The 20,698-nt window shown below is 30.4% G+C and overlaps 1 protein-coding gene and 1 pseudogene across 1 annotated transcript; both read left to right on the forward strand.

Moving 5' to 3' along the window:
• The first annotated feature begins 593 nt into the window (after window positions 1-593).
• LOC128176858 (uncharacterized) lies at window positions 594-2,807 on the forward strand (annotated as a pseudogene).
• A 16,157-nt stretch (window positions 2,808-18,964) lies between these two features.
• Window positions 18,965-20,675, forward strand: LOC128177504 (uncharacterized). Its single transcript, XM_052844226.1, has 3 exons — window positions 18,965-19,083; window positions 19,290-19,529; window positions 19,642-20,675. Exons 1-3 carry the CDS (start codon window positions 19,011-19,013, stop codon window positions 19,944-19,946), a joined length of 618 nt encoding a protein of 205 aa, XP_052700186.1. The 5' UTR covers window positions 18,965-19,010; the 3' UTR covers window positions 19,947-20,675.
• The last annotated feature ends 23 nt before the right edge of the window (window positions 20,676-20,698 follow it).

Genomic DNA, 20,698 nt, shown 5'->3' on the forward strand with positions numbered 1-20,698 from the left:
AGATCTCATTGCAGTCTCATTAATTGTGACAATAAAATAGTTGCACTTATATTTGCCAGAAGATTACAAAAATAAATTGATAAGTTAAGTAGTAGAAATCAATTAGGTTATATAAAAGGAAGATATATTGGCAACAATATTAGGCTTATTTTGAATATATTCGAAGACTGCGAAAATACAAATAAAAAAATTTTGTATAACAAACCAAATTTATGTATAAAAAAAAATGATTGGATTTCAAAAAAATGTAAAATGTACAGATGAATTCGACAAGGATATCCCCTATCAGCAATACCATTTTTTTGTAAAGGAAATCCTCAATAGCTCAAGTTTAGAAAAGAAACCTTAAAAAATTGTAACACAATTGGCTAAACAGATTGTGTTATTATTATAATCTTTGTTTATGTTGCATTTATCAATTTTATACTTGTTCTCGTGGACATTAACACCTGTACAGAGAAGCACACTTTTCTTTCTACGCGGGAGTTATGGATGGGTGTACAAACACCCGATAACAATCAAGGACATTTTGACCATGCCATGGTGGTCATAAATGGACAATTAGTGCTGCATACATCATTTAGGTTTTATGGATGGGTGTACAAACACCCGATGACAACCAAGGACATCTTGACCATGACGTGGTGATCATAAATGGACATTTGGTGCTAAACACCTCATTTCAGTTAGACATGGTCACCGACCTCGTGGAGCCTTATGACATAAACATCAAAGTAATGGGTGAATGTATTTTCATCTTAGTACATACATCTGTCAACTACGAGACGAAGAGACACCGCCTCATTGTTTCTTCGGACGCAAATAATATAATACCCGTACTTGGTCAGAAGAGTCAGTCCTCAACGCACCACCAGTGAGGAAGAGCATTCTCTTCAGCCACCCTGAAACCTTATACCTTAAAGTCAGAGACTTTGTTATCTGGTGTACCTGTTGCTTGGAACGATAACTATACTTTTACACTATTATTGGACTTTATAACCGAGATGTTACCTGATTTGTATTTACTTCATCTTTTGCTTCGTAACCTTATTAAAATTATTTGAACTTAATACTCTGTTTCCTTTGTGCTGTGTTACAAAATATCAAAATAAACATAAATACAGTAAAATGTCTAGATATTTATAAATAGCATTATAAAATAGAGTGTGATGACGAAACTGGCAATGTAAGCTGAGAGATTTAGGGGGAAATATTGGACTTTTAGCAAACAAGAAAACTAACACTTTTCGGAAAATGCCAGATAATTAATTTTTTAATTGTTTCTAAGCTTCTTAATGTCGCAACAGTACTTGAAAACCCTGATCAAACTATATTCAAACAAGTAAAAGAGATTATTTTCTCGTTTCTTTGGGGAAAAAAGAAAGAATAAAGCGTAAAACACTAATAAGACATATTTCAGATGGAGGGATTAGTATCACTGACTTTGGAACTAAAGTCAAAGCTTTAAAAGCATCATGGGTTTCAAAATATTCAGTCTAACAATGACTTAAATCAACCCTTGAACGCTTGTAAAGAAAGGTATAATGTAGATATATCTTATCTATTAAACATAATATGACAAACGCACAAGACCTGAATATCAAATAGTACCTTCACAATTTTTTTTACAGAAGTAATAAGCCCTTTTAATGACTGTAAAAACATTGATCAAGAAAATATCCAGTTTCAGAATATATGGTTCAAAAGAAATATAACGTATAAAAGAAAAAAATGTTCTTTACAAATTGGATTAATAGCGGTTTTAAGTACGTGAGTGCTTTATTTAATTCAAATGGATTCAAACCAATAAATGAAATTAAAGAGAGTCTGATATCTGCAAAAAAATTACAAGGAAACATTCAGGGATTGCCTTCTCGAATATATCAGTGCAATTAGCTCCTGTACGAATCATATGTTTACTCTTCCAGAAGATAGCAAACTACGTGCTAAAGCTTTATCAACCTCACCAAACGATTTCACTCCATATTCCGTTACCGTTGATTTCAGTAGTAAAAAATGTGTCTCAGATATCAACGGTAATTTCCCCTCCGATGGTAAGTTAAAGTTGCATACTAATTGTTGTATTTTTATGAGCTGTGTAAATTTCAATCTTAATATTGATTTTTGGTCATATTAGAACTGATTTTTATCTCTTCAGGTCTAAAATGCGCACAATGCGCAGATAAAAAAAAAATGCGCAAATTTGAAAAAATATAGTTCAGGATTTTAATTTCGATATTGGATCCTTAAATTTACCATTAAACCAAAAATGCGAGTCTGCACAGGGTGTGTCAGCTGTTGAATGCCCCCAAAATTTCTCAAGTAGATCTCACGAAAATAGATGTATACCTTACAGTAGAGCTCTCGACATGACAATTGAGGTGGCACGTCAGGAGAAGGTAAATATATTACCATATACATGAAAAGTTTTCGCAACCTATAAAACTTATAAAAATTAATAGCTTTACAGAAAATCGTATTAATAAAATGTTTCATTTATCATTTTTGTACAGTCAAAGTCCGCTATGAAGGAACATATCGAGATTGTCGTCTGGAAAATATCTTTGCTAGCGGACCAGGTCATTGTTCTTCCATACAATAGCAAACTACGTGCTGTAGCGTTATCAATTTCACCGTACCATTTGAGTTCATATTCCGTCACCGTTGAATTCAACGGGAGAAAATACGTCTCGGATAACCAAGGAATTTTCCTAGCTGTAAATAAATCCCCTTTGATCATCGCAATGACCGGTTGTAATATGTTTGCCATTGTTGCTTCGTACATCATCAAGAAAGTGTATTCTTAATATTCTGCTTTCATTGAATAGTTGAAATTCTGTTTTAATTTATAATACGTAAACCAAAGTATTGCAATGAAATTTTTTACTTAAGTGTGTTACAAAATATATTAATTGCTCTAAGAATTTGTACATCACATACCTGTAGTTGATTTTGAAAATATGATAGATAAATTTGTAAAATTGTTAAATTTTCTCGTGGGAAAAGAAGTGATTTTTTCCGTAATAATTCATAGGAAGAAGTGAAGAAATAAGATGATAGTTTGTCTTCAAGAAAAATAATGCTTAGTTATGCAAATTTATAATTCATGCGTGAACTATCACATATTCCTTTATACACGTTTCTCTCGTATCTTATTTCTTCCAAAGTCTTCCTTTTTTGTTGGTGATTGTTTAGAAAATAACTTAACAGTTTGTGGGTTTTTTTAAATACCAATTCAAACAACCTTATAGCCGTTAAAATACTTTCGATAAATTTTATAGTTTTTAAAACCATGCCTTGTAAGCTTCTCAAGTAGCCAAGAATATACAAATGTGACTTAATTCAAGTCAATGACAGAAATTACTGGAAAACCAAGAAAATGTTTAATGGCACTTGAGTGTTGAGAAAGAGCACCATATTTTACATCAAAATATTATTTGCATCATAATAAAAGGGAATTTTATATATATATATATATATATATATATATATATATATATATATATATATATATATATATATATATATATATATATATATATATATATATATATATATATATATATATATATTCAAAATTGGTAACTTATCAAAACAATTTGGGCAGAGGAAGAAAAACAATGGCATAGCTCTCTCTGTGTAAACCCTGAACTCTCTTTTTTAGTAGAGTACCTACGAATTTGTGGTCTAATAAGCTTAGGCAGATTGCTAAAGAGGAACTATAAAAACGACTGTTGATCAACTTTTTAATACAAGTTTCATCACTGAAAACTATGTAAAACTTGTTATTTATGTTATAAGGATAAAAATAGCTATAATATGCACCTTGTTGTAAACTGTTATAATCTTTTAGAAGACAGACAAATTATGCTTGTAAACATTTTCCAATTTCCTGATTTGAACGAATATATATTGTTTGAAAATCAAGATCAAGAATTACAGTTTTTATCCCTTATGGGATGTGTCAATGGTACAAGTTTTGAAAATATATCGTATACAAAATGGAAACAGATTATGCCAATCGTTGCATTTATGTTGTATAAAACAGAGGTTTCTTTGCAATAGATTGCCGTACTCTATGAATGTCTATCAAAATATACATATATAATTATGTTTTGTTTCTGTTCTATTTTCACCTGAGTTTATAATTTAATTATGTAATATTCTCCATTAATTTGGAGGAAATAAAGAATATCTTATCTTATCTTATATATATATATATATATATATATATATATATATATATATATATATATATATATATATATATATATATATATATATATATTTTTATATATATATATAATTATATATATATATATATATATATATATATATATATATATATATATATATATATATATATATATATATATATATATATATATATAAACATACTGCTAGTAGTGCCAATTGAAAAACGTGATAGTGAATCAAAATATTTTTTTTTGATTTTTATCTGAATGCACAAAGTGTTATTAAAACCTAAGTGTTTGTAAAGATAATTATGCTGTGCTCAAATGTAAGACTTCTTTAATCTGATTTTTACTTTTAAATTGTTGTAGTTATATTTACTTTATCAATAATATACAATAGTTGTTGTCATCTTACTAATAACAAAAATAATAATTATTTTATCACTTGATCAGTGACAAATTTAAACAGACATATTACTTTGGTGTACCAATCAAAGATTTTAGTGGGAAGCCTTTGCCGAGCAAACTGAAAAACGTGATATTTCATTGGACGATTTATTTTTAGTCCAATATAGAGAAAAGCAAGCGTAATATCGACCTTCTAGGTCACATGCCGGTGAATATGTGGTTTATTTTTTTCTAGATTATTGCTAGGAATCAGGGATGGGGTAGTGGTAATTTGTAATGGTAATTGAGTGTTATTAATTACAAATTTTTATGTAAATCAAAAGTAATGTGTAATTGGCCAAATTTCCAATAACATGTAATGGTAATTTAATTAATTACTTTCAAAAAGGCATGTTATTCCAGTTACTTTTGAATTACTTCAATTACACACTAATGTACTTTGAAAAATGAAGCTGTTCACTACCCATTGTTCCCCACATTATCGATGGTGCAAGGTCATGTTAGGAAAAGTAGTTTAAACGTATTAAACTATTATTATATTTACTATATTAGATATTTTCCAAAATAAACCTTTTTAGAGATTCAATATCTACTCACAAATTTATCAAATTTTAATAGAGTACATGTATTTGATGATTTCCTTGGTTCTTTTTTCTCCAAAAAAAAAAAATACATAACTTATTTCCCTTTTTATTGAAACAATGTATCAAATCATATTGAATTAGTTAAAAATTGGACTCATTATATACAAAAATGAACAAAAAATATGGTTCTGCAGACATGAGGTAAGCACTGTATCATTTAATTGTGTAGTGTGTTAATTCCCGCGCTTGTGCAGGATGTCATCTAGATTTGGATAAAGGGAAATCGGGCGTTGTCTCTTCCTTTTTTTTTTGTCAAAGGCACATTTGTACCAATTCTGCCTTGCCACTTTCACTGACAAATAATTGCATTGTGAAAAGCAAAGAAAGTGAGAATTTTAGTTTATATGGTACATTTATACCATACTTTTGTCGACATGCTTTTGAACCTGCTCAATTTTATAACAAAATAAAGGCCATAGAAGCTTGGTGTGTTCCAAAATTCAGTTACACACCAAAAAGAATTACATATCATTAAGTCTCTGTTTTAAATTTAAGTGAATATTTTGTATTATCTTACTATTATAAAACAACAAAATTTTACATTTCAATATGATTTATTGCCCCTGCAAAATGGTGAAAATACAGAGGTCTTAACAATAAAAATTGGATGAAGTATTCTAGCTAGAATGTTATATAACTCACAGTGCTTTGTATTTAATCTTGACGTTTAAATCTGTATGAAATAAAAATGAGACCTGCTTGAGTTTTTGTTTGCGAGAGAGAGAGAGAGAGAGAGAGAGAGAGAGAGATGACGATGACGGACATACAAACACCTATGTTGATGATGATTTAACAATGTATATTAGACGTTTCCGGTTAAATAGTACAAAATGATGTAAAAATAGAGGGATAGCGTTTGGTCAACAACGTTGTAATTTATTGGTCGGGATAAATTGTGAAATAAATCATTTTATTGAAAAATGACACAAGAATTGACCATTTATTTTTATTAATGCGATTTCTTAGGAATAAGATTACTAAAATGATGTTCGTTTTTTGTGTATATTTCATAATCTATATTCTCTGATGTGATTTTATCTCATAAATAAAAGTTTTTACAGCTAAAGCATCTACAAAATGACATAAAAATTGCATAATGTTTCTTTTCAAATGTTATAATATCTGAATAATGTATTTATAATGTCTACAAAATGACAAAAATACTTAGATGTGTGGCTGATAATCCTATTAGAAATAAAAACAATAAATATTGAATAAAGACAAAAACGCCTTGGTGGTTGCTTCATTAATTTCACTCAGCAGAGGGTCACTTTGTCTTTTTCGTCTAAGAGGAAGTATGGTGATAGCAGCGTCTTCCACCTAATGCCATGTTGCTACGTGCCTCAACACACACATAAAAATTACAATAACCTGGAATCTTTTGACTTATTCATTAATTTTTTTCCTCTGAAAAATGCATGTAGTTTAACCAAAATCCAGTATTAACCAATCTACTTTTACAGACCGACCAATGTTTAGAGAGAATCAGTTGCATTCTATTTAATACACGAAGAACTGTAAAAATAAAGATCAACGGCAACAAAAGGGTCGTTTTTTGGTTTGTTTTTGTTTTTGTTTTTTTTCCCCACTTCATTGATACATAATGATGTTTGACTTGTTATGTATGTTTTAAATTAGAACTAGAGTAAGTACATCTTCGTTATAGACAATTCGTTCTTAAAATATGTCATTTCAATTTATTGCGTGCAGTATGACGGGATGTTTTGGTTTTAAGAAAGTTCAAAAGAATTATTGAAGTTTCAATCTAAAATTTCAAATTAATTAAGATTTATGACTTGAAATTCAATATTTAAATTAACGAATTGTAATACGGATAACAAAACATGGTGAAAGCTGAAACGCAATTATTTAATTAAGTTTTCCCTTGTACTGCGTACAGCAGCTACCTACATTTGTAGCTCTCCGTAGGAAAGAGTAAGAGATTCAAGCTTAAAAGCAACGCATATATACCCCCATAAACACTAAAATCAGGTGTTTTTCAGACAATGATCGACGTTTTGATAATCAATTAGTATGACATAAAAACTTCACTGTAAGTTTTTAGAACTGATACTGTTTGAAACTGACTGGTGAAGATACACTGTCATACAAAAAAGAAACAATAATAGTTGAAGTTCATTGTTATGTATTTCAAACAAGTGTTTTTTGTAAATAAGTTAATATAGTTTATCAAATGATCTGGGATATGGTTAATTGCTTTACTAACATATTGTTACAAATTATAGGTTGGGGTTTCTTTGTGTATAAACGTATACACATATAAAATTGTTAATATGAGAGAAGAAAAGAGCATTGCGTTGAACACGTGCGCGTGTAAATTAAGATTTGTCTTTTCTTTCTCAAATGCATACCTGTACCAATCCCGCTTTGCCATTTTCAGGGACGAATAATTGCATTGTGAAGAGAAAAATTGAGACTTAAGTTTTTATGGTATAATACATATTTTTATCAACACCTTTTTAACATGCACAAAGGCATAGCTAAATAGAGACGATAAAAACTTGGTGTGTTCCGAAAAAGCAGTCACACATTATAAAGGGATAAGGATGCATATCATTAAATTTCTTTAATTTTAGCGAATACTATATCGGTATCGTACTAGAAAAAACAGCAAATTTTGCATGTTAGTACAATTTACTGCTCCTGTAAAATTGTGGAAATTCTGAGGCTTTACTGATCAAATTGGATGAATTATTCTAGATAAAACATTAACTTAATTAGTTGGGTATCCTGATATTAGGATTCGTTCGTTTGGAATAATAAGTTATTTATTCGGACAAATGAGCTATTTATTCGGACAAATAAGAGATTTGTTCAGACATATTAGGATTTGTTCGGACATATTAGGATTTGTTTGGACGAATTTGCCGTTTTTGAACAAATATGTTATATTTTCGGACAAAGTAGGGGAGAGAGAATGAGAGAGAGAGAGAGAGAGAGAGAGAGAGAGAGAGAGAGAGAGAGAGAGCGAGAGAGGAGAGAGAGAAATTTCATAATAATGAATACGCAGATGTGTAAAGTCTTAACTAGTTTAGCTCATGCGTAGATTTTTGAAAATTTTCCTGAGTGCTGGGGGAAGGGGGCAGTATGAAAGATAATTTTGTTTTCCCCGTCCCCCCCCCCCCCTTTGTGACGAATATATTGCTCTCTGCTTTTCGCCAGGCAATATTTTGTCCCTCGGGGGCTAATATAATCGATGTTAACCTCAACCTCAGTTAATATTTGTTTATTGTATCTAATTTGATGACACTATATTGTAAATATTCTTTGTTTCTTGCCTTTGACGACATAAAATCTGTATCAAGATAACGCAACTCCAATTTATAATAAAAAGTTTATGTTCATCATGCATGGATCTAGAGGGGGAGGGGGTCAGCTTGAGGCATGTTCATGTATCAAGTATATACTCCATATTTGACTGTATAAACAATAAAATTAACACTTCGCCGCTCCATTAAACATAAATTGCCATTATCATCGCAGCCCCAATGAATACAGATCGCCGTAATTAAATTGTAATTTAGTCTTAATTTTTTTATATTCAATTTTTTTTGGCAACGATCCAGGAAATGGGTGGCTTGATCACTGAGGCTTTCCCGTTTCAAAATACATCATTACCAGATGGGAATGTTTTCTAAAGTACATGTACTTATTAAAAAATTCTGTTCTTATATACAAAGTAACTTATTCGACCGAACACATAACTAGTAATATATCCGAACAAATCCTACTTCGTCCGAGCAAATAACTTATTCGTCCGAACAAAAAACACTTATTTGTCTGAACATTTCGTCTCAACAAATCCTATATTGCCCAAACAAATTCTAATTTGTCCGAACAAATAAGTAATTCATCCGAACAAATCTTATTTTGTTCGAACAAATCCTTATTCTGAGTGAAAGAAAGAGAAAGATTGACAGACGGACAGAATTATGATGATGATATAAGGATTCTGATTGTACTCTTCCGGCAAAAACGTAAAAAAAAGTGTAAGAATAGAGAGAAGAAGTCCGGAAAAAAAAATTGATTGGTCGGAAATTAATCATAAAGTATGATATAAGTTGCAATTAATTTATTTCAAAATTACGTCAGAATTGAACAATTTTGATATTCGATTTCCTAAGGAATAAGATCTGTGAAATTTTTGTTCATTTTTGTATCAATTTCATAATCTATATCCCTTCCAACGTGATACTATCTCAAAATTAGTTTTTTAAACTAAATAAAGCATCTACAAAATGACACACGAGTTGATTGCATATTTGTTTTCTTTTCCAATGTGATAATAGCTCAATAATATATTTATAGGTTAATGTCTGTGAGACTTACAATCTTATTAAAATTGAAACCAATGAATATTTAATCAAAACAATACAATGCATTGGTAATTTCTTCATTAACTTAATTCTGCAAACCGTCATTTTTTTTGTCTAAGAAGAAGTATGGTGGGGTGTAGCAGCGTCTTTCACCTAATCTTGCTATGTTGCTGCGTGCCTCTTCACACACGTACATTTAATATTTTATCACATTATCGCTGTTCCCTCTGAAAAATATGTGTAGTTTAACCTCCAATATAAACCAATTTATTTTAACAACCACACCACTGAATAGAAAAAAACCAGTCACCTTCTATTTGATACACGATAAAATAAAAAAAAGAGTTCAGTGACAACAAAATGGTTGCTGTTTTTGTTCAGTTCTCATCTGTATGACATTTGAATGATACCGAACAAATATTTACTAATGTCTGATAATGATACAAAGTATTATATTTATTTAGAAATAATGACGTTTTGAAATATTTTCTTTGATTATTAAGCTAGTGGCTTAATAATATTGTTAAACATATCTCACTTCTCTTTCACATATAAAAACAAAGAGAACTTTTTGTTGAATTAAATACTGTTGATCCGGAGAGACAACAGCTATTGACAAGTCAGGCACTGTGTTAGTTTTACTCAAATAACCGTTCTTATTACTTCTCCTTTATACTGACGTTTAATTAGTCGTAATGGCAGTTCTAAATTCATGACGTTTCTCATTTAAAGACCAACGTTGTTTGGGTTTAAAAAAAAATTATAAACCAACAACTTGGGGGTATTTTTTCGTGGCTTGCTACAGTTCACTTATTTGGTTAAAAGTGTTATTTATTTTAGATGAACAAAATGTTATGCGCATATCCCACACGCACGAACAATTAGCAACATCATGGTTTTATCGATCTGAAACATTCAGAGAGCGAGTTCATTTAAAGGAGGCTCGAACTAACCACTAGATCTACCTAAAATTTGGAAATATAGTTGGCCAAACTATAAACTATTATTTTAGAAGAAAACATCCATATATCTTAGCGTTTAAAATTTGGTGTTTTCCTAAATGTTAATATATAGATATTCTAAAAGAAACCAATATAGTCTACAAATGACTACGACAATCCCACTTAAATGTATTCAAAACCAAAACCTTTCGCCTTAACTGGATTCTGCCTAAGTATGGAGTAGTATAAGTACACAATGATATGTTTCAAGTGTATGTACATATGCTATTGATTGGTCCGGTTCTTTAAAGATTTACTTGCATTCAAGTAAAGACAATTTACACGTACGTTTGAAATGCAAATGTCAAATTTAGTTTGGAATTGGAAAAGTTTACTTGAACTGTGGAAAGATTCAACAACTACGTTTACTCGAAACGTGCATGTCTTTGCGTATTCTATTCTCTCTTGTTGATCGAACAAGCAAAACAATGATCATTGAAAAATACATATAATTTTGAGGCCTCATTATGTTTTACTCATGAATTTGGCGTAGTCTAAGTATGGTCTGATGGAAAACAAATTGGTTTTAATCAACAAAACTATGGGATGATGAACGTTTTGGAAAATTATACAAGTCAATAAATCCGTGACCAACGACACATAAAGCGTTTAAATATGTAAACAAACTTGTCCAAACATGAATTGATATGGCAGGTTTTATAGTTGTTTATTTTTATAGATCCGAAACATACATGTATTTCATTTCTTTAATATGTAAAGACTTGTTTGAAAAAAAGATACAATGCGAAACAAATAAATAACTCGATATTCTTCAAGTTAAAAGAATTTTTTTTTCAGATCCAGCGTTAACATGAAAAACCTATCATTTTGATAGCATCTGTGCAACGCAATGTTCCCAGAAGATGTATTTAAAGCAATTTGTGAATGACTTTAATGGTAATTGACGAAACACTAATCATGCTTCTTTTTCCATCGTAAAATACTAAACATTCACAGAAATATATCATTTACAGCTAGAATGTCGTCCTGTCTGAAATAAAGGGTAGTTGGAGTTACGTAACAATAAAAATCTGAGTTGTATTCTTGTAGCCACAAAGCAAGTCAATTGGAAAATGACATTGATGTGTAAATTTATATATAGTTTTTAAGGATGTCAATCAATTGCAGATTTGTTATTTATTTAATCTGTTAATCGTATTTCGTTTGAACCAGTGTCCTCTGGCATGCCAGTCCAGCACACTACCGATCCAGCTAAAGGGTTAAACTACTAGCCTGGTTCCAGGATCATGAAGCTATCTTAGACTTAAGTCAGAATTTGTATGCATTTTATATATTATATAATAACATACAAAATTCGAAACATGGTTTTGTTGCTATCTACACACTTCTAGTAAAAAAAACTATGGTTAATAAGTTTTTAGTGAATGATTATAATTTTTGACTTGAGCCTAAGATCTTTCATGATCCTGGAGCCAAAGTTAGTAGGAATGCCATATACCTGACCCTACCGCATTCGTATTAAAATGAAATGTGCAAATTGTTAACATTTCTAATTTTTTTTTAAACTGTAATAAATGACGTAGTAAAAACAATATGATTATTTTGTTTCTGTTTAATCGAAGGATAAATTATATTACACGGCAATTATTCAAATAGAAATTTTACGCAGCACGTAAACATTCATGAACTATTTTTAATTGCCACATTTCGCAGAGAGTTCGACTTTTCAAAACAAAGTATACCCATTACAAGTTATATATCTCCGTTTGAAATAATTATTCCATTCGGACAGTAGTAATATGTTTATGTTTGCTTTACAATTATTGTTGCAGTTTTCATGATTGTGATTAATGTTTGTAGGGAACTGAAGGAGAAAGTAAAATTAACACATTACATACCTAGATACAATAATGATAATTGTAACGTTACTCAACAGTAATAATAGTGCCATTTAGTAATGGTTATGAAAAGATAAACAGACATGTACAAAGCAGTGACTGTTGTTTTAACAATCACTGTAATTAACACATACGGTGTCTTCCCACTTAGCTAAATTCTGAATTTGTTATGGTTGACTGATTTTATCTAAGTGGGAATGGTGCACAGGTAAGGGTCTCAAGGAACAAAGGAAAATTAATTACAGGTGAACTATAGTCTGTTCAATTACTGACCTTAACTAAATGTTTAATTAAATATTAAAAAAAAACAGGCAATTTTTTAAAATCATGTTTAAAATTTAAAAAAAATTAAATACATATAATATTAGTAAATTTTAATAACTAAAAGGGTTTGTTTTATGATTGATAGTAGCTTAATTTTATTGTATGTAATATTACTCAATATTCATTCTTTTGAGGAGAAGGAAAACAAACATGGCTGCATTAAAGTTTATTTTAAATACATGTACAATCATAGTCAATAACAAACCTTTTTTAGTAGTTATAACTTATTTTGAATATCATATACATGTACATACATATTTTAGCATGTTAGATAGTTATAATTTACTTTTTAGTGCAAATAATCCAGGGTGGATTGAAGCTTAATAATATCTTACCGCTAGAAATTAACAAAGAGTGAATTTAGAAGGTTTTTCATCTACTTATAAAACTATATATGCTAGGAAAATTGTTATTGAATTAGAAAATCTCAAATGTTTATGAATTACATGGTCTCTTTATACCATTGTAAAGTGGTTTTGAGATTGAAATTAATGAATCTGGGATAGCACAAGGGTCAGTATCAGTCAGGCTTGGGGTGAATTACATTGTAAAGTAATGCATTATATTACCATTACTTCATGAATTTGGGCATTAAATTACCATTACCATTACTTGATTTTCTTGAAGTAATGCATTAAATTACCATTACATGAGTAAAGTAATGCATTACCATTACCATTACTTTGTTTTAAAGAAGTAAAGCTAATAAAGAGTTTTTGCAAATGTTTCAAATATAAAACACTCTTTAACATATCTACAGGTTCATGTTCAGTATCAGGTTCAAATTCAATGACTATATATATACAAGAGTCATTCTTTATTTGCTTAATTTATAATAATCTTGTGGCATTATGAACAACATATTACATAAGTAAAAAGACATTTATAGACAGTTGGCATGATACAATGTCAGATATGATATAGAGACACTGAATTCGTGCATATTAGAAAACAATTTATGGAATAATGTTGCGGTTATTAAATAGCTAAATAGAGATATTTCCCCAGATAACACAAATCTCGAATTCCTTTATGCTGAGGACACTTTAAGACAAAAGATTGCTGGTGCACTTAATGATCTATTAGTTTGAAAATCTTCCCAGCTATACTAAATAAACGTTATACAGGTGCAGTGGAAGCTGGGACTGAAAGATTGTTTTACAATCTTTATCTTAGGATATATTATATGAAAAAATAGAAAAAAAATGCATGAATTTTGTGTTTTCTATCAGTCAAAACTGATGTATTTAATAGACATGTACAACAGAGAGAGAGAAAGAGAAAGAGAGAGAGAGAGAGAAATTATTTTCAAATGGGTTATAATATTGGAACTGATTTTGATTTGCAGTGGCCAGTGCATTCATTTTGCCCTTAAAGGTGCATGTCTGTCCCCTATTCTATTGGGACATGGCATAGGGAAGGGGATTGGGGTGTTTAGCACTTCTTATAACAATAGATTCTTTTGATACTTAGGTTATCCTGGGGGCATAGTGTGTTGTTGACACATCTTTATTGAAGTGCAAACTAATTGGAGTAAATTGCTTAAATGATTTAAAACTCTTAAAAACAACACTCATAAAAATGTTATGAAAGTACTGTGTTGTTATATCTACTAATATAAACAATATAAAAATGAAATTTTATTTTTAATTTGTATTTTAACTAAAACATTTTTATTTCAAGAATTATTTCTTTCTTCTTTCTAACAAAGTTAATCAAATTCAATTTCAGCTATTTATTTATTCATCACATTTTTTTAAAGTGAACATGCATAAATAAGCAAAGTAATGCAAAGTAATGCCATGTAATGCCAGCATTAGAGTAGATTTTTGAAAGTAATTCATTACATTACCATTACTTTTAATGCTAATTTTGTGGCATTACACATTACTAGCATTACTTTGAAAACATGTAATGCATTGCAATGCATTACCATTACATTTAGCATTACCCCAAGCCTGGTATCAGTGCTTGACCTTTTTTTGGTTTTTGATATATATTAATGATATTGCTGATGGCATATCAAATAACATTAGATTATTTGCTGATGATACAATATCCCTGTTTGCCATTGTGATAATGACATTATTACACCTTCTATGTCCCTTATTGAGGATCTTGAAAAAATAAAAATAATATAATCCCAATTTTGGGCTGTTGATTCTAATAGTGTAAAAACGACTAATGTTAAATTTACAAGAAAGCAGAGAAATTATCACATCATACAGCATTCAATTTGGCAATGGTGGTGATTGTATAAAAAAAAATCAAATGTTCATGTACATTTAGAAATACATTTTCAGGTTGATGGAACTTGGTCTTATCATATATTTTAGTAACAAATATACATGAAAATGCTTGTAAGAGGCTAAATATACTTAGAATACTGAAACATGTCATAGATAGAAATTCGTTTATAAAAATCTATTTTTTCCCCAAAAAGGTACAGGTAGAAGTTGCAGGAATTATTACTGGGCTTAGAGTTAATTCAGTTAGGGGGGAGGAAGTTAACAATAGGCTATGTATTATCTGATCTGTAGAAGCAACTGAAGACGAAGTTCATTTTTTATTACATTGTACATCTTATTCAAAACTTAGAACCGATTTCTTTACTAGTATTGACTTTAATAATCGATTACTGAACATGTCAGACTCAGACTGCACTGGTTTTCTCTTATCTAACTTTCCTAGACAAACTGCAAAATTTATATATTCAGCTTTTATGCGTAAAATTACTATTTGTATACTCATGTTTATAAAGTGACATATAGGTCCGATGGGCCGGTGTTTATTCATTAAGGTATTATATCATATACATGTATCCTTATTTGTTTATAAAACACATGTCACTATAATAAATCATTTACTTACTTACTTATCTAGATCATGTTTTTATGATGGACTTGGCTGGGAACCTTTACATCTTAGAAGAACACAACATAAACTACATTTAATGTACATGTATAAGATAGTTAAATGAAATTTAATGGCAATTAAATCAAGCATTAGTTTGATTGAAGTTTCATATGAACTAATTAAGCCATATTAATGTCTTTGGTGTGTTGTTTATCTAAGCAATTGCGTGCCAGGCCTATGAAATTTATTTTATATTTTTATTTTTTCTTAAATTTTCACAGGATGAATGACCATCTTTAAGTCCTCCTTAAAGATAGCTTAAAGGTGTTTAAAGGTAGCTTAAAGACGATCTTTAAGCCACCTTTAAGCTACCTCTAAGCTATATGTATTGCTTAAAGGTGGCTTAAAGAAAGCGTAAAGATGGCTTAAAGGCAGCTTAAAGACTATCTTTAAGCCACCTTTAAGCCACCTTTAAGGACAACTTATAGGTCCTTAATGTCCAAACTTCTTTAAGCCACCTTTAAGCAAGTTTAAGCTACCTTTAAGCCACCTTTAAGCCATAAAATTTTTTTTATTCAATATTGTGCTGAATTTCCAACAAAATGTATTAACTTTATGAAAGAAAAGGTATTAAAACGGCTTTTGTTCTAGAAAGAAAAATGAAAAAAACAAAACAAAACAAAAAACGGCCACGGCGAGAATTGAACCCGGGACCCCTAGTTTACTAGCATCACCACACATCCTCTGCTCCACGGGAACTTACATATATAAGAGCGTTTTTATATCCTATATATCAGTGGACATTGAATCACTGTATTGAATGTGTTTACTTGGAAAGATTTTGACAAACCATTCAGTTTGTAACAATCAATTATATCTAATTTATAAATTACACGCATGCATGTATTTAGAATGAAATACGGAACTTGGTCTTCAGTGAACAAAAATATATTATACCTAAATGGAAACCGTTAGGTTCACTATAGTAGGCTTTCTTACATGTAGTTAATAAATTTAAACCGAGTAGATATACGTTCATCTTTTTTAAAGCTATAAAAATGTAAGAAAGAAAATGAAATCATTTCTTTTATTAAATGCATTGATACTATTAGGGTATTTGTTCAATTTCCCGCAATTTCCCGGTTTTCATGATCGCGGCGCCGTTCCAATATGTTTAAATATCAGTTACATGTAATTGTATGTACATGATTTATAAACTATCAATTCTATAACAAACAAAATTACCAATTACCGGTGACGTATTTACTGCATGTGGCAATTGCAAATGACTTGTACATACAATTGTATGATGTGCCAAGCCGGGTATATTTGACATATTTACCCTTATACATATATTTAAATAATCAACCCCTATTTATGATCACCGGTACATTAATTAATTAGCCTCAAGATTTTACTTTTACATACATGTATCGTTAATTTGTAGACGTAACATCTTTGAAACCCAGAGCTAGGAAATAATACTTTGAAAATGAATTACAAATGTAAATTAACTTTTATTCACTAGACTTATCGTATACTCGTACATACTAACATTCAACGCCTTTAGAAACCCTGACGTGCACCTGGGCACACGACACACCTGTTGTGTATATCTTGCATATTCTGTGTTAGTTCCAGGGGTTTTCTTAAGTTGGACAAACAATAGACTTTAATTAGATATACACAAACATGCACCTGGGCACACGACACAACTGTTGTGTATATCTTGTATATTCTGTGTTAGTTCCAGGGTTTTTTTTAAGTTGGACAAACAATAGACTCTAATTAGATATACACAAACGAACAAAACTATGTCTAGACAAACAAAGCAGTAATATCCTGCCCGATATAACAAAGGCAGTTGATAGTCTTTTCATCTTTAACATGTATCTAGCAGATCTAGAGTTAGAAATAATGAAAATTGAAAAAAAAATTCAAACCTTAAACCGATTAACAAATTAAATCATGCATTTTTGGTTCATTATCTATATTTTGTTTAATAACCGAATAAACTGAGAGAGAGAGAGAGAGAGAGAGAGAGAGAGAGAGAGAGAGAGAGAGAGGAGAGAGAGAGAGATTTTTTTCACCGATTAATTTATAATAGGAAACAAACATACTTTAATTAGTTTTATGCACATATTAAGATACAGAGACTGCGCTCATCCCTACAATAATTTTAAAACCCCCAAAAAATTATAAAGAATTTTATAACGGCAATCTGTGTCCATCGAAGCGGTGCTGATGATAGCGATCTGTGTTTAATGGAGCGACGATTAAAACCGCCTGGAACACCCCCCCCCCCTTCCTTGGAAATTATATTATCACTCGGATGACCCCCTCCCATCTCTCTAAAAGAGCTTTTGCATTTAATATATGTTTTTATTGTTCAGCTTGATCAATATTGACTTAAAGACCACTTAAAGACAGTGTAAAGGCAGTGTAAAGAGAGCGTAAATGCCACTTAAAGATGCTTAAAGGTGGCTTAAAGGTGGCTTAAAGAAGTTTGGACATTAAGGATCGATAAGCACTTGCTTAAAGGTGACTTAAAGGCGGCTTAAAGGTTGTATAGCCTTTAAGCTCCTTTAAGTCACCTTTAAGCCACCTTTAAGGACTTGCTTAAAGATGGTTTTTCGCCCTGTGTTTATTTTATTTATTCAATTTATAGATATTAAATCTTTCAATAATTGAATTTTTATAACACTATAGTTCCATATTGTCAAGAATACATTCATGTAACTCTATATCACATGTGATTCTAGTCAGGTAGTTCACACCTAAAACAGACTATACCCAGTGCTCACTCAGGTGTGAACATCACAATTTTAGCTAGGGGGGGAATAAGAATTTCATAATTTTAGCTACGTGGGAATAAACCACACATACTGATCAATTTTCCTCCAAGAGCTCAGCCCTGGGATCTTAACGATCTCCAATTTAACTTCATTATTTAAAGTCATCGAAAGAGAAAAAAGAAAGTAGAATTTAGTTTGAAATTATGGTAAAATATTCATTATTCTATTTCATACAACTAACCAATAACTGATTTTGTAACTGGTTATTATCTTTGTTCCGACCGATTATCAATAATCGGTTAACCGGTTAGAGATTGTTATCCCTAATTATAATAGTTTTTAATGTGTGAAAAAAAAATTAATAAAGCAAATTTTCAGAGAATGAATATTATTATAATTATATCAATCTTTTATTAAATAAACCTGCACAGGGATAAAAAAAAATCAATTAAAATGAACAACTTGAGTTTTCCTGATGATAAGGAAGGAAATATATTGTTACACGTACATGGAAATCACTATAAAAAGCATCATTTACTTTCTCTTTATTAAATTCTGCCATAGTTTAAGCAACGACGTCTCTAAAAAAGATGCAAATTGTTCAAGTTTGTCAAGTATTATTATCAGTCAGTGTTGCCATAACTACAGTATCATTCACCGCAGGTAAGTTGAGATTAACAAGTTTGAATGTTTTTGTTCTTTTCATTTTGGCATACAATGTACTTTAAAACTTTTCCTCTCAAGGTTTCAAATGCTCAAAATGTGCAGACATTGGAAACGTGCAAATTATAAACAATACCGTCCCGGGTTTCAATTTTTTAATTATTTATTTTTTAGTTCTTTAAGAATTTTAATAAAAAAAATTTCAGGTTTTGAATGTGCACAATGCGCAGATATAAGATATGCGAAAATTATGAAAAATACCATACCTGATCTCAAGCTGAATATTGGATCCTTAAATTTAACATCAAACCGGCTATGCAAGTCTGCACAGGGTGTTCCAGTTGTTAAATGTCAACAAAGTTCCACAAGTGGATCCAACGTTAATCGATGTGTTCATTACAATGGAGCGCTCGACATGACAATTAAAGTCGGCACATCAGGAGAGGGTACATATTTTGATAATTACATTAAAAAAAATTTGTAACCCATAAAACTTAAAAAAAAAAGTGAATAGCTTTACAAACCATTGCACTAATATTTTTATATTTTTTAATGCAGTTAACGTCGTCTATGAAGGAACATATCGAGATTGTGTCCTGGAAAGTATCTCTGCTAGTGGCTCCTGCATGGACCAGATCACTGTTCTCCCAGACGATAACAAACTACGTGCTGCTGCATTAAAAACTTCGCCGTACAATTTGAGTGGTTATTCCGTCACCGCCGAATTCAATGGGAGAAAATGTGTGTCGGATATGAAAGGGATGTTCCAAAATGTAAATAAATCCCCTTTGATTGTTGCAATGACCGGCTGTAATATACTTGCCATTGTTGTTTCATACATCATCAGTAAAGTGTATTTTTAATATTCTACTTCTAATTGAATGGTTAGAATCCTGTAAAAATCAGTTTCAGTTTGCCATACGAAAACCAAAGTATTTCATTGAATTTTTTCCTTAGTGTGTTACGAACTATATTAATTACTTTAAGAATTTGTACATTACACTCCGGTAGTCGATTTAAAAATTTAGTAGATTAGTTTGTGAAATTGCTAAATTTTCACTTGTGGAAAAAGTTTTTTTTCCTAATAATTCATGTGGGAATTGTAGAATTTGTCTTGCCCTAAAAGAATAATGCTTAGATATGTAAAATACATAATTCATGTGTTGAATATCATATATTCCTTCACGTACTTTTCCTCGTATTTTACACCTTCCACAGTCTTCATTCTTTGATAATGATGAGTGTATAGAAAATAACTTGACAGTATGTGTTTTTAACACGAGTATAAAGTCTTTAGTTAAACTCAACCACATTGTAATAACTTTTTTCAAGTCATTTAATGAAGTTTTTTGCAAACGTATAACCGTTAAATAAACATTAGATACATTTTATTGTTTAAATACCTGGGGTTGATAGCAAAGAATATTCAATCGTGATTAATTAAATGCAATGACTTTCATGACTGGAAAGTCAATTAAATTGGATAATTATGTATTTTTGGCACTTGGAACTCGAATGTTGAGGAAGAGCATCATTTTAATTATAAAGTACGTGTAATATTTTCATCATAATGAAAGGAAATTATGAAAATAAAAAAGTATATATATATATATAT

This window comes from Crassostrea angulata, chromosome 3 (genome assembly GCF_025612915.1).
Source record: "Crassostrea angulata isolate pt1a10 chromosome 3, ASM2561291v2, whole genome shotgun sequence".
NCBI lineage: Eukaryota > Metazoa > Mollusca > Bivalvia > Ostreida > Ostreidae > Magallana > Magallana angulata.